At 40.3% G+C, this 16,427-nt stretch overlaps 1 protein-coding gene across 1 annotated transcript in view; it reads right to left on the bottom strand.

Moving 5' to 3' along the window:
* Positions 1 to 363: 363 nt before the first annotated feature.
* LOC143707654 (membrane frizzled-related protein-like) overlaps positions 364 to 16,427 on the bottom strand; it is a 49,156-nt gene continuing 33,092 nt past the window's right edge. Inside the window, exons 7-11 of the mRNA XM_077200043.1 lie at positions 5,281 to 5,429; positions 4,549 to 4,679; positions 4,307 to 4,441; positions 870 to 997; positions 364 to 774 (exon numbers count right to left, since the gene is read on the bottom strand). Coding sequence (XP_077056158.1) covers positions 550 to 774; positions 870 to 997; positions 4,307 to 4,441; positions 4,549 to 4,679; positions 5,281 to 5,429 — 768 coding nt within the window. The 3' untranslated portion in view covers positions 364 to 549. The remainder of the gene's footprint in view (positions 775 to 869; positions 998 to 4,306; positions 4,442 to 4,548; positions 4,680 to 5,280; positions 5,430 to 16,427) is intronic.

The raw sequence follows: 16,427 nt of genomic DNA, 5'->3' as shown, positions 1-16,427 counted from the left end.
CATTGCGGCGGCAACAACACTCCTATACCACAATAACTCTTCTCCAACGCAATATAAAATGACCTCGCCCCCCTTATTTCGTATTCTCGGAGGAGGGGTTTATGTAAATAATGGGATATGCTGACATCAGCAACCCCGGAGGAATGTCGTGTAGTCCAAAACCGGCTGTTTGCTGTAGTCCTTAGAAATTGATTTCTTTAAAAGCAAATATCTCCGTTTGCTTTGAACTTTGAGTGCTGTAACTTTGCAGATGTTGTTTATGCTCAAACAGCAACATTACACACTAACTAAAGTTAGAAAAGTGAAATCTTGTTTTACCACCCCTTTAATGTTAACAAATGAAACCTTCTTATAAAATGTTACCAAGTTTTCCAATCAATTTAGCTTTATTTACAACTTCAAAGCATTTTTTTTTTACAGTGTAGTTGAACCCTCTTTCACTTTATGCACAGAAGGGACAATCCTTGCTCCTGGATTTTTATCACTGAGTGTACTCATTTTCCAATTTGATTTTAGGTTGTGGTGTATCCGCCAACACAGTTATTTGTCCTATGGAAGACAACACTCCATGGGATCCTGTGAATCAGGCAAGAGATGGCAGTTGAAGGGCCAGTTCAAGTTGATCAGGTTAAGAGCTTGACTGCATTGCTGCTCAGCCGTGGAACAGATGGATTGGCATGGCTGCAGAACTCCACTCTGAGGGCTACAATGGGGCAAAAACATACCGCATACTAGCCGGCGAAAAGATTCAAAACAGGCAAGCTCCATCAGCACCTGCAATAATATCAGAACACATTTCCCAAATAAAATGTGAATTGTATTGTTGATCAAGATAACTCTCTTGACACATTAAGAACTTGCTTTCTCACCCTGTACTTGTGCAGAATAGAAGCAGCCTCTCTTTGATCAGAAACAGTCAGCCAGATGTTTGGAAAGGATGTAAGATTATAGCTTAGACCTCTACACATTTCAACCTGGATGGGCTCACAAGGTGAAGCTGAGAAGAAAAAAAATAAATACGAATGTGATTCTTCAATGAGAGTGACTTTTGACTATTAAAAAAGTAACTTTTTAGCATGATATTTCAGTTTAAGGCTTTTCATTATATGGTCAAGTACAGAATGTTTGACAATAAATATGTCACATACTCTCTGTCTTTAAATAATATTATCACACAATACAGTAAAATGGGAAACAACACAGTTACACATTTATTATTTTTTATTACGCTCATTCCTGCGTAATAATCAAGAAACTTTACTGCCGTACCATGAGTCCAGCAGGCGCAATGATGTGACGCAGCGCAGTTGACGGAAGGTACCTATTTTCAGGCGCTGCGTCATATTGCGCCTGCTGCACTCATGGTATCATTATTACCCAGGAATGAGAGTATAGTTCCTAGCGATATCAGCCTAGAAAATCGCAACTTTACATTTTCCGTCGGTCTTAGTGCACGATGTAACTACAGAAGTGTCAAGTTTTAAATAGGAAAAATATCGAAACACTTTGGTCATTTTTTTTTTAGAAATGCTAATGGTCTTGTCCACTTCAATGATGTATGCTAAGCTATGCTAAAAGTGGTACCGCCAGAACCGGAGATCGGCTGAATGGATTCAAAAACGGTAAAACTCAACAGTTTAACTCTGGGGGAGTTGTAAAATTAGCCTATTTCCAAAAAAAGTGGAGTATCCCTTTAAGAATGTATAAGCTCCGCCTTTCACTTCTGCCCTATGGCTGCAGGTCTGGAACTGTCGCTCTTCAGCTTGATTAGGGCTGGACAATAATTCAATATCAATATATATCGCAATATTTTTTTTTTCGATAACGGTGATATGATTTTTAAACACATATATTTCGATATTTCAATATACATAGCAGCATTTGTCACTGACTGACGTTAGGCGCGCAGCCGTCAGAAAGCATACGAAATAGTTGATAAGAGAGGAAAGACTAATTCAGTGGTATAAATTCAGTGGTGTTTCGGTGTTTCAGCATGCTGCAAAATGTGCCGGAGTGTGACTACCGAGTCCGACTAGCAGCGGTAACACATCAAACAAGGATCAGGAGATAGACTGTGCCGATGCGCGCGTCCGAGGCCAGGAACGTCGAGTCCACACTCTAAAAATAGCTCACCGCAAGTTCTAATGAGCAGGTATCGCTCCCTGTGAATGTCCTGACGCACACACACACACGCACACGACGCGCAGAATCCAGTTCTCTTTCTTTAGTGCTTGAATAATAACACACACATTTATGCCAAAATGTCCGTTTTGTCAATTGTATCCTCACAAGAACAGTCTAAATGAGTTAAATAAAATCTTAAATGAAAGTTAAGAGTAGCCAAATGAGAAAATTAAATGCGTAAGATCCTCTCATCAGCGACAGATCTTAAAGGGACAGCAGCCAATTCTGTCTGTCAGTTAAGTTAACCAAAGAACAAAGGGGAACAGAGCAAATTACTCACTGATCTTGTCTAAAGAACGTGTGTTTCTTTAATAAGGATTAATCTATATTTAATTTATAATTTATGCAGTTCAGACTATTTGATAACCTTATTCAATTTCTGTATATTTCAGTTTTATTTACACACAAAATATTAATTGTGAACATTTTTGACTTTATAAAATGATTATCTCAATTCCAAATGTTGCACAAATGTAAATTTAAAAACAGAAATGCATTGCCATTTTACATATTACATTGTCATTTTGCATATTACATTTCAAACTGAATATTGCTACCCATATGCTTTCATAGTCTTGTAGCAGGTATTGAGAAGAGAATATTATTGTTATGATGGGTTATTTCATTGCTTCATGTAGTTTGTTATGGTGCAGTAGCGAAAGACTCCAGCAGATTTCATAGACTTGGCAAATTCATTTTTCAGAAGATTGTAGGAGCAGACATCTGTTATGGGCGTTCTTGGCAGTTTTTCTGAGGCTTCTATATTGTTCATATCGATATCGGAATTATATCGTATCGACCGAAATTAAGAAATATATCGTGATATAAAATTTGGCCATATCGTCCAGCCCTAACCTTGATAATGTTGGCAGATACAGGCCTGTTGCTAGCGGGGCAATAGGTTGTAATGATTCTAAGGGCCCCGAGCTTTAGGAGGGGTCCCCTGTTCAACCGAGGGGTCCTACAGCAACAACCTGCACTGGGACTTACGATATCAAAGCCATGGCCCTGGGTGGATACTAGTATCTGAAATCATTCTGATTGATGAATATAAAGTACATAAGTATTAATCGCACATCAAATTTGGTTGAGAGATTACCCACAAAAGATCATTTAAAGTCATTATTGTGTTAAATGAGAAAAGCATGAAATAGATCAAAAATTTTATTCAACAGAACTTAATACACAAAACCTTTTACGCCATAAGTGTGAGTAAATGATGACTTCAATTTTTGGATGAACTATACCTTTAACTGGGTTTTTTATTAAAATGTAATAAGAAATTATTATTTTAATGAAATAATATTCTAAACAAGGAACTAAAACTGCCAGTAGGTGGTGCTAAATGTCTGAATGAGTCATTCATTAATTCGATTCATTCAAATAGCAGATTCATGCAGGAATGAAGTAAATATGTGTGTTTGACTTGAAGTGGTGCTGCACAGACTGATCGGTGTATGACATCAAAGTACAGTGAGAGCGATTCAAAAGCATTCAGAGGCGTCAGCTCTCTAATCGCTATCGTGGTACTTTGATGTCATGCACTGATCGGTCTGTGCAGCACTGCTTCAAGTCGAACAAGCCTGATGTCTCACATGATGAACTGGTCATTGAATCATTGGTTCACCCGACTGATTCACTCAAAACACTAATTCAATCAGAAAAACTGTTTTGCTTGCGAGATTCACAGTCATTCTGCTATGGCTTTATAGGAATCAAAAACAGACAATATTGTATATTATATTATTCTATATATTCTAGAATATTACATTATTCTAAAATATAACACAATATTAATTTCTTATTTATTGATCTGTTGTATAAAATCAGTATCACATTTGTGCTCGTGCTATTTGGAACAAAAACTAACAAGAACTATATAATATGATATAAATATGAGACAAAAACTCATTTTTGTCCCAATATCTTGAATTTTAGGGGCATAATGTTCGTCACCATCAACTGTATGAAATGTCACATGACTTATGTAGGTCTGGGGCGGGGTGGTTGCATTAAATGAATTAAAAATTGTAAGGCATTTTTTTTTTTTTACCCTATCTAATTTATTAAATAAATGCATTGCATCGACAGCCCTAATGTAAATATATATATAGATTCTCACTGAAAGGAGGGTAGGTAGAGTTAATGCAGTCATGCTCATCTGCACCATCTGCGCAGTCATTCCATCCATCACACAGCCAATCCTGGTGAAGACACTCCTCAGTGCCACAGGCAAACTGTGTTGGACTGCATGTTCCTTAAAGCAGAAAGACATGATGCAGTGCAGCTTTACAAACTTAGAGGTTCACAAAATGTTGACAAAAATTTAAATTGACAAAAGCTGTGGAGTCTTGTGGTACTCACTTTCTGAAAGAGATATGGCCTTAAATGATGCATAAAAACCACTGTCAGCAACACCGTCATCTGCCACAAACACAACAGTCATCACAGGTCCAGAAGAGGTAAGATCGGGAGGCAGGGCTGAACCACAATACCTGCATAGAATGATAGTGGTGCATAATATTTTGAAGTAAAGAATTCATTATAAAAATGCAGAAAGGACTGTGTGATGGTTAGGATTAGTATGTCAGAAATACTGTGACTTCTTTTGCTTCTGTGTTAAGTGTAAGACCTGTGTGTGTTGAGGAATGGGAGTTTATGTACAACAGGGTAACACTTTAGAACAGGTCCATCATTAATGAATAACGACACAGGAACAAGTGAGTAACGCACTATTAACATTCTACTGTTAGCTACTATTAACTAACAAGAAACTGATTAACAAATTAGCAAGTAATAGCACTTAGTCGGGGGTTTGGAGTGTGGCAGGGTAAACTTGTATAGAGGTAATGGGGGACCATAGCTAATATTGTTACTGCAGAAATGCATCATCACAGTCTGTAAAAAGGATAAATTGCTGTCATTCTGCAACTGTTTAATTGCTCCAGTTCATCAAATACAATTATCCCTGAAGAAATGTCATTTAGCTGCTCTATAACACAATTAAAGTCAGCTTCAGGATAATGCACATAATGTAGTGATGAATTTTAGAAAAAAGTTTTGAAAAAAGCAGAGAAAGAAGTGAAGTATTCTTACCTCCCCAGCACAGTGTCAGGAACTGTGTCTGTACTGTCGTAAACCTCCACATAGTCAAACTCACAGACATCCTGCGTTTCCAGACTGAAATTCTGAAAGCTTAGTCTAACAACTTGTCCATCTTTCACAGATATTTGCCACGTACACAACTATAAGAGAGCGGTCAAACATTAAGTAGCAGATATAACTTAAATAAATAATATAATAGAAACAATCAAGCAACAGAAACAAATACTTAATAGCTTGCCTACTGAACCAATATGTTAATTGATCAGTGCACAGCCAGGTTGGCAGGACTGGTCAACAGCTCCATATCTAATGCTTTCCACTATCAAGTCAAGTCAAGTCATCCTCATTTATATAGCGCTTTTAACAATGTAGATTGTTTTAAAGCAGCTTTACAGAGATAAAGATATAATTTAAGGTAACAGAGATTGGTTTGGTTTTATAGTGGCTCTTGAAAAATGTTTTTTCCAGCTAAAGTTAGTTTTGATTGATTCACTTCCGTCTAAATGATAGTTTGTTAATAAATTAGGGGCCGCTAAGACGACACCGTTCTCTCTAAACAGACTTTAAACTCTGGAAACGGCCTGGATCCGGCAGGCTGCGGGAAAACCTCGGGATAAACAAAGACACTAAAATTAGCGTAGATGCCATTCTTCTTATGATGTAACGAGTACATCAGGATTTGAGGGAAGTGTTCCCAGTTCCGGCTGACCTAATCTAAGCAGCCTAATATTGAATTATAGAAGTCTATAATGTAGTATGTGTATGGTAAGCCAAAGAGATGTGTTTTTAGTCTAGCTTTGAACTGACAGACTGTGTCTGCTTTCCCGGACAATGTTAGGAAGATTGTTCCAAAGTTTTGGTGCTAAATAGGAAAAGGATCTACCGCCAGCAGTCGATTTATATATTCTAGGTATTATCAACTGGCCGGAGTTTTGAAGAGCAATAATATACTGTATAGAGCAATAATCAAATGCAGTGGTTCCCAACCTTTTTTTTCCGAGACCCCCTTTTTCCAAAAAAAATATTTTAGGGCCCCCTTCACATTTATTGATATTGTCACTCTTGTAAGCTTGCAGCAAGGATGACAAAAATGTTTTGTTTTTAAACAAATAGTATGTTTATTACTATAACCAGATATGTGTATGCACAAATAATAGTGTATAATATTGAAAATACTATAACAAAAATATCAGTCAGCCATTTGTAATTTAAAAACGGAAGCCTAGGAGTAGCCTATCAATTGGCCCTATTTGAAATGCAATAACAAAAATATAAGTACTGTGTAGGGAAACATAATTAATAGGCTATAGGGTATTACAAAATGACTGGTGTTTGGGACCTCGTTGAAAACCCATTTTTTGGTCAGCCAGGGGATCTTGAATAAAATTAGCTAATTTAATATGACCATTTGGCACTCTAGCGATTAATAAACATGCGTTTATTAACAGAATAATGCGCCTTGCGGAAGAACATTGTAGCCGGAGCTACTTCTCTCTGTTTATGTCTATGACGAGTCACGCAGGCACTGGGTTACACCAGCGGTACAACCCGAACCAGTGTAAAATAGTCCCAATATAAACACTTATTATAGGTGTAGCATAGTGACTCAGGATAAGACAAAAACACGGTTTGGAAAATGGATTCATGATGTACTCGATCATTATATAAATGTAGTAAATTTTGAACACAAAAAAAGTTACGGACTGCTGCTTTAATGCTCCCCGTTCAACACTTTTCAAAATATGACGCGACTGAAATATGACAAAATATGACAAAGAGCTCGCTGACGCCCCCTTGTGGACCGAACCCCCTTGTTGGGAACCGATGCTCTAATGGAATTAGTGGGCTAAAGTCAGTCACACCTCGACTTTCTTCCAAATAACGCACGTTTCATCGAAGGAGGGTCTCGCCCAGGGTGTAATTCAATGTAGAACCGCCACTGCCCTAAGGCCTAATTCTGGCTTAATCTAAGACCTGTCTGTGAAACCAGGCATGAGTGTTTTAAATCAGAGGGTCAGAAACTGAAAGTGCACAAAAACATATCCGCATAATTCACAGACTGTAGTGGTCTTCGTCTGCTTGTAGGTCATATGTCAGAACGCCAGGTCCTGCGTCATCACCACACGCATGCCTCGTGGTGCTGTGGTGCGCGTCGGAGACTGATACAGAAGAGAAGAAATTTCTGAATATAGTCGATATTTAGTTTTTTTGGCGCACAAAAAGTTTTCTTGTCATTTCATAAAATTAAGGCTGAACCACTGTAGTCACGTTGACTATTTTAATGATGACATGCACGACTTTTGTATCAATCGTACTGAATTCATTCCGATTGGTGAATCCGAAAGTAGTGTTTACATGAACGCTAAACGTGATTAAGTTTATATGTCACAAGTTTCAAATCCAGATAGATTTTTTGACATGCACACACTGCACGAATATACAGTTTCCCGCTGTTTGCCCATAATATCCATTCTCCTACATTGGTTCTTTATTTGTTTTAAAAAGCAGACTTAATATTTATCCATTTCTGGTCATAATTTGGAGACAATGAGCATATGAACCGTTGTGCCGCTGCTTATATTTATCATGCAGTAAAATGGCCCTAAACAGTGGATGAGAGTCTGAATCAAGGATTGGTGGGATGTTGTCCTGCTCCACTTCACAGACGCTGAGTGAAAGGAGAATTTTAGAATGACAGGACACTCCTTTATTTGACACTTTATTGTTCATATATCGTGTCTAAAAACATGTGGAAAGCACGGCCGTGTTGCTTTCTCCTTCTTTCCATAAGCGCTTGCTCTCCCGTAGCATCTGTCGTTGCTATGCAACCATGAACTGCGCTCTCCGTGATGACGAGGAAGTATCAGCAAAGGATTAATTGATTTCTAGCCCTTGCATTAGCTTTACTACTAGATATATTTATGTAGATGAGAAATAAAAACCTATGATCAGCTGTTCGGCCCAGCTTTCGATGTTGTTACGGAAAGCTGATTGGTTGGTTTTTGTCACATAACTGCGGTGCGCTTTTCGCACATCTACATTTGAAATAACGAATTTGCATGCGCAAAAAATGTGATATGTGAATGGCCCCTATTCAACAGGAATAACAGTAGCCAGTGTAAAGCCAAATGTAGAGGGATACATTTTGGTAATGGAATCAGACATTGGAGCTGCAGTTTCCTTGGTTTCAAGAGAACTTTACAACACATTGTTAGCCCAAAAACCACTACATGCCACAGAGGTGGTTCTGACAATGTATACAGACGAGATGGTGTCTCCAGAGATGGAACACAAACCTTGAACCTATTTCAAGGCTTGCGTTCTCGAGCCACCAGGCACCGCTGTTGTGCGAATGAGCGGGCCGGAGCGCGTTAAGGCTTTTCTGTTAGAACGGTGTCGTGTTAGCGGCCCCTAAACTAATAACTATTGATCTTTGCAACGGAAGTGAATCGATCAAAACTAACTTTAGCTGGACAATAACTTTTTTCTAGAGCTGCTGTAAAGCCAAAACAATCTCTGTTACTGTAATTTCCTATTATCACTGTACAGCTGCTTTGAAACAGTCCATATTGTTAAAAGCGCTGTATAAATGAAGGGGACACTCAGTTGAAAATCAAAAAAGACATTTGCTTTCCTGTTATAATGCCCTTTTTCTTGCCAAAAGGGCCATTTGGAATTCCTAAAGGCACAGAGGTATTGATAGTGATCTGTTATAGGCTAGTGACAAATGGTCAAAAAGTGCTTTCGTTTTTGAGATACCCCTACCGGAGGTAGAACTAAACCCAACAATTTTTTTCCTCATCTTTAAGGTCTCCCATATATGAAATGGATTATTGGCTCAAAATATTTTACTGCTAAGATTGTTAAATTAATAGATATTGTTGTACACCCCAAAACCAAAAAAGGACTAAAATATAGCCTGTCCGTATTGGAGTTCAGGCATATAAACTTGTGCAGATCAATCACACAAGCTCTGAGAGCTTTGAAACTTGACATGCTTGTAGTCAGGAAATTGCTTTAACTAATAGAAAAGACTGTATGTGAATATCTTGATGTATGGAATAAATAGAGACATATAAACACATGCCTAAAATAAGCGGACATGCACAAATTTAATATCTATGCAGAATGTTTTCATTTACTTTGTGGTTGCTTGGCAAGGGATTATCAAAGAAACACATATGTTGACTTGTTGGAAAGGCGGGGTTGTGCTGAATCCAGCAATATCAAATATGTAAATATAGCATGACAAATCAGTGTGTTCTATCAGTCAATGTATGAGGTGTCTAAAATAAAAGAAAAGTGAACACTGACATAATTTAGTCCAAAGCCCATTATCAGTGGTGAGAAGAATGTTGAGAAATTCAAATATAAGATACATTTAATAATTAAAGATTTCATATGGCACCTTGTACTATATGGAAACCACGATTGAAATAGAAAGATAACACCTTACCATAGGACAAACAGGAGACCAGGAATCAGGATTGCAGTTTGACCTTAATGCGCCTTTTAATACAACTATAACTTAACTTCACACAATAAAAATTAAATTACTGTCTTAAATCAAACAAATGGCAATCTAACAAAACAAACACTCTGAGGGGGAATGAGCCTTCTCTTCTCTTCTAGCAGCAATCATTTGGAACATGAACTGCTTTGGGTAGCCATTCTGAGGTCAGCCCCCCTTGATGTTACAACTGCAACACACCTCTGTCACTCGTCCACATTGTCATCAGTGACAAAGTGGGTCATATTAGGACAGTCTGGGAAAGGGCAAGAGCAAAACTCTGTGCAGGTCAAGCCCACTTAGAGACACTGGCATTTGGTGGGATCGTTGCAGTTTCCGTCTTTACAGTAGAGCTGGGTGATGTCTCTAACTTTTTTAGGTGCTGGTGCCTTCTGGAACATCACAGGTTCAATGCACCCATCTTCTCTGAGCCTCCATCCTCTACCAACTGGGTTCCAGAGAAGAGGTTTGGCCAGGTGGCTGTGACACCACACTGCTGTTTGGTACAAGGCTCTCAGCACATGTTGCTGGAAGGCATCTTCTGTTGGGGGTAGATTTGCTGCTGACAAATCTGTGGTAGATGCTAGTGTGTACCTCAGCTCATCCAGGTTGGTGCAAGGATGCCCATCCTCCTTTTTCTTTTGGCCACACAGGAGGAGAGCATGCCTTCTTGCCACAGGCAAAGCTTCTTCCAGGCTACCAGAGAGTCCAAATTTGGTCATTTCCTGTAACTCACAAATATGGGTCTTCAGTCTTGTGAGGGCAGTGGCCTTCCCAATTCTGTACAAACTGCTTGTGGTGTCACAACCTGTGAGGGCGTGGCATGCAGGTAAACAATCACAAAGCACTGCTCCAAGCTTCTGAGCGATCAAACAGATAGGGACGAATCTTTCCTTAAGGCCATGTCCAGAGTGCATAAACACTGCTGAGGATCCAAACATACCTTTGCTTGAATAGTACAGAAGCAAAACTAGTACAACTGTATCATCACATTTGACAATTAGACGAGAATGTGACTGTGCAAGGTGTATTACATGTAACACCAGCCTTGTGTCAGCCTTCTCCTGGTCACTGTAAAGATGTTGAGATGTCAATGATGTCAATGCCTGACTTGCTAACCCTCTTAACCTCCTGACCATTTTCAAAGCCACCTGCCAAGATGACAGTGTTCCCTGAAGAAATTCTCGTTGGCCCAATTCTGGCGATGTAGGTGCTAACAAAGCTACATAGATAAGCCTTGTTTCCACTTATTCTGAGGTATATTCTGTAGTTTGGAACACTTGTTTGTCCTGTGATGATATGTGTTCGTCTGCTGGTGTGAATGGTGCCTCTTCTTTGTCTTTCAAGATCTTTGACTGAGTGTTGGTGGTCATATCTATCAAACACTATAACAACACAGCTGTTACCTTCCTTTCCCATTAAAGTTGCAATCTTTTTCCAGACACACTCACCCAGGTCATTGAACGTTTGAAAGGCTGAATCATTGATACTCTGTAGAAGAGCCATGCCATCAATGATGTATGCTGATGGTTCTTTAACATTTGGCAGCTGCTGTGTCTCTTCAACAACAGCCTCCAGTTTCTTGGCCAGGTCAGCTTTTGTTGTCTTCCTCATGCTTCCATCATCATAAAACAAAGAGGGTGGGACAGCTGCGAGTTCGTGAGACATCACAGTCTCCATGGACACCTCTCTTTGCTTGGAGACAGCCAGTAATCTTCGAAAGACCACGTCTGACTCCATGTGAACCTTTCTAGATATGCTGACTCCAACTGATGTTTTCATGTCCTTGAAGGTTGCACACTGATTTTTTTTCTCTGGCTCCCAGAAGCTCTTTGTTCTTTTTGATTTTGCCAGACATTCTGCTTTGCACCATCTAAGAGGAAGCTTGAGAGTTCTTTTGCAACTTTCTCAGATGCAACCTGACCATTTGCAATGTTGATCAGTTCCTCAGGAATGCTATCAAGATCAAAGGGATTCTGCCTCTGCTCCACAGCTTCCATTATCTTCTGTATGTCTCTTTCGTCTCGGTCCATTCTGGATGCTCCATGCTCCTTGTGTGCTTTCGGGCTCTGATCATCAGTGTCACAAAGCTCTTCATGGCATTTCACATGTGTGCTGTTAATCAAAGATAGCAGCGCATCCTCAACACCTCTCTCTGCAAAATAGGCAAATTGATTCGGGTCTAAAAGAGGTGAAACCTCATGGAGAAGTTGTTTTAAATTTATTTTTTCAAAACATTTCATAACTTCAGAGGTAAGGGCAACAGGGCGCAAATCATTTAGTTCCTTAGGTCTATTGTTTTTAGGCACAGGCACAAACTGGGAATGACACCTGTATCTAGTGACAGCTGGAACAACCCATGGAAGGGCTGTGCCAACTGAGCACACACCTTTAGTGTCCTGCAGCTGATACCATCAGGTCCACAAGCTTTACGGCGATTTACACATCTAAAATAAGATTTGACCTCATCCATAGAGGTATCAATATCCATACCATTCATGGCTATTACTGCTATTGGCGCTTTTCCACTGCATGGTACGGCTCGGTACGGCTCAGTACGGTTCGGCTCGGCGCGGCACGGTACGGCTCGCTTTGCTTTTCCACTGCGTGGTACGACTTGGCCCGGCGCGGCACGGCTCGGTTCGCTTTAGCTCAGTTGCTTTTCCACTGCAGTTAGTACCGCTTCTAGTGGGTGGGATTATGACTGATCGTTATAGTTTATCCGCTCCTCGGCAACTAACAAGAGGAACGTCTGCGCTTCTCTTCCACTGACCACGATTCAGCCATTTCTTTTTTGGAAGTTTTTTTTCTTCAAGCAAGTCAAGCAAGTAGTTTTAAAACAGGTGCTACAGCGGTGGCTGTTACTGGCTATTTAAATCTAGCGGGTTTGATGTCTGTCTGACCAATCAGTGATCTACAGTGCTTCCACGTCACATTTTAGTATCGGTACGGTACGCTTGGAACCTCAACAGAGGTGGTACCATTTAAAGCGAGTCTTGCCGTACCGTACCATGCAGTGGAAAAGCGCCACAAGTGAGCCGTGCCGAGCCGTGCCGAGCCGTACCGTACCATGCAGTGGAAAAGCGCCAAAGCGTGCCGTACCGAACCGAACCGTACCGTACCATGCAGTGGAAAAGCGCCATATGATGGTCTCATTCTGTTATACTTTAAAATCATATGTGTCAAATCTACAATAAATTTTTTTTATTGATTAACCATATTAAGATCGTTCTCTGCTACCATAGGGTGCTTCTTGGGCTTATATCCTGTGATAGATTGGACAAGCTCTCCTAACATCATTTTTGAAAAAGTTTTCTAACTTATATTTGTATGATGCTTTACAGTCATTGATTTTGCTTTTAATCTTTTTCTGCACTGTCTTTTTCACTTCTCTACTTCCTCCTGATTTAAACAGACGCTTTTTCTCATTAAGGAGTTGCTTTAACTCTGGAGTGACCCAGGGCTTGTTATTAGGGAACATCTTAATGGTCTTTTGGGGGCTGATTGTGTCCTCACAGAATTGTACGTACCCCGAGATAGTGAACACTGCGTCATTGACGTTGTCAGTCCTGTCGGTCACTACATTCCAGTCTGTGCACTCCAGGCAATCCTGAAGTGCCTCAGTCGCAGCAGCAGTCCAGCATTTAACCTCCACCTTTTTTGTTTTCTCGCGCCGTAAGCGGGACACATAGGTAGGCATCAGTTTAATCATATTATGTTCCGAGTTACCTAGACCGGGCAGGGCCTTAGAATAAAAGGCGTCCTAGATGTTTCCATAGCAATGGTTGAGGCAAGCTTTATTGCGCGTAGAACAGGTGACATATTGTTTGTACGTAGGTAAATGTTCCTTTAAACTGCATAAATTAAAGTCACCCAACACGAAATTGGCTGCGTCGGGGGCCTCTTCCTCCGCTTTAGTTACGAGTTCATGAATCGTAGTGCCAGCGGTTAATGTGTCGGTGGAGTGCGCAATTTACACAACAAACAGTCTGATTTGGTGTATTTCCCTAGGCAAATGGTAAGGCCTTAGGCCAGCGCTAATAGTTCAATGTCCTTCGTACAGATCTGACACTTCGTCGTAATACTACCAGGGTTACAATATTTATTGTTGATAAACACACACACACCTCCACCTTTCCTTTTCCCGGAGTTCAGGTTGCGGTCCATCCTCACCAGTGTGTAGCCCTCTAGTTCGACCGACAAGTCAGAGTCCGCCTCAGTGAGCCAGCTTTCTGTCAAGCAGATAAGGCAGGATTGCTGGTAGTCGGTGAGATACTGAGTGCTGGCCTGCAACTCATCTGCCTTATTCCTTAGGCTTTGGACATTGCTGAGCATAACAGATTGAAGTGATTGTCTGTAGGGCTGTCTTTTCACCCGTTCCTGGATATCTCCTTTCCTACCACGTTTCCTTGCTTTGGCGTTGTTGCCCCGTGACACATTCCTGTGGTAACAGCAATGTGTCGTAGGGATAAAGATGCATTGCAGGGGATTTAAAATTTAGCAGAAAGTCTCGTGTGTAGATGATTTGGGCTTCCTGGCCACTATACATGTAGTGGTTGTAGCCGGCTGCATGTTTGGCATGATTGATTAAGAAAGTGATCAAAATCACCAGCAAAATAACTGGGTTTGGCTTCATTCTGAGCCCTAAAAGTTCATCAATCACGGACGACTGCTGTCACTTATCCAGGCCTGGCCTCTTTCGATCTCCACTTTCGTCGCTCCTCCTTTTATGCTTCCGCTCCTCCGTGAGAGATACGAGACCGGTGCGTCGCGCAGGTGGCGCTCATTAGTAACCACGACACTTGCCTCGCGCCATTCTCCCACGGCCATCGGCCTCATCCTGCTCGCCGCATTAACCAACTGTCTTCAGTGCCCAAACGCTTAAGTGTTATTAAAAGAAAAGATGTTACACATTGGTAAAAAGTCGACTGTCCCAACTTTTTTGGAGTGTGTTGCAATCATCAGATTTGAAATGAGTGTATATTTTCAAAAATAAATTAAATTCACAAAGTAAAACATTAAATTAGTTGTTAATATTGTGTTTTCAATATAGTACAGGGTTAATTTAATTTTCATATGACTTTTGTTTTGTTTTGCATTTTCCATACTGTCCCAACTTTTTCAGAATTGGGGTTGTCACTCCACCACTGATAAACAGAGAGGGGCTCAAGAAAATTCATCTGAACTGGTGTTTAAATAGTATTAATACTAATGTGTATCTAAAACCACCATTTCAGTCATCATTCTGTCAAGCACCTAATGTCTCCTACGCACTGAAGCCAAAGGTAGAGGCTGAAATAAATCGACTACTGGAGCTGGGGATCATCTCCTTTTTGAAATGCAGTGACTGGGCTATGTCCATATCCTATGCCAGGATTTGAAAGTAACAGTTAAGCCCTAATAATAATTTGAACTTTCCCTGATTCCACAAATTGAGGATTTATTTGCGTCACTGAAAGAAGGCCAATGCTTCACCAAACTGGATCTTTCAAATGCATACCTACAGGTGCTTATGACATAAAATTCATGTAAATGTCTCACGTCAAAGAGGCTCTTGTGTTACAACCATTTCATATTGCTTTGGCTCCTACAATCTTTTAAAGGGCAATGGATCAGGTCTTACAAGGCATTCTTAACGTTCATTTTGATCCAGACAATATATTAATGACTGTGTCTGATGATCAGGAACATCTCAGGAATGCAGATGCAGTTCTCTACAATCTGAATGAGTTTGGTCTATGTGTCCAATGTGAGAAATGTATGCATTGTGTTATGCTGGTGAGGAAGGAGAACCCAGGCGCAGACAGTACACTAAACACACGATTTATTGAAGACAAAAAGGGGAAAATAATGCCCACGATGGGGTAAAACAAGACAAGGCAGAGGATGACTAACTAGACTATGATTTAGACAGATGACTAGACGCTAACTAACAGCAAATACACAAACAGGATCTTCACAGGACTCGTAATTAAGACAAGATACTCACAGGTAATATTTATCAATGACTCACACGTAACTGAAGCAAACACAGGCAGGATTTCACAGAGTGTAACACCACAGCAGGTTTCACAATGAACCGACACAGGACAGCAAACACAAGGGGATGATATAGGGAGACACTAATGACAAGGACAGGTGAAGCTGACTAGACAATAATGACAAGACGAGGATAACAAGGGGCGGGGTTACGTAACAAGACAACACAAGCACATGGCCCAAGCAACAGGCCATGCGCTTGCACACAAAACATGGGTCAGCCATGATCCTGCCACAAGACCAGGGAAAATCAAGGACATGATGGCAGAATCATGACACATTGTTGATAACAATTCTTTAAAGTCCCCAGCAAATGCTGGAGAGTATTTTGGAGACCTGTAAATAATGATAAGTAAAATGCGTGGAGCACCTTTATAACACAATACTCAGATATTCGAAGGATGGGTAATTCCCAAATGATATTTGCTTACATTGATAGACATCTTTAAAAAGAGCAGCTACACCCCCACCTCTCCAAACAGCTCTGCAGACACTCAAAAAGTTAAAGTTAGGAGGGGCAGTTTCATTGAGGACTGTTGCACTGCAGCTGTCTTCTAGCCAAGTTTCATTTAGCAACATAAAATCCAGG

The sequence above is a fragment of the Siphateles boraxobius genome, unplaced genomic scaffold (genome assembly GCF_051911475.1).
Source record: "Siphateles boraxobius isolate OS27281-9 unplaced genomic scaffold, OSU_SipBor_1 42, whole genome shotgun sequence".
NCBI lineage: Eukaryota > Metazoa > Chordata > Actinopteri > Cypriniformes > Leuciscidae > Siphateles > Siphateles boraxobius.
The sequence above is the reverse complement of the archived record's forward strand: the minus strand, read 5'-3'. Positions and strand labels throughout refer to the sequence as shown.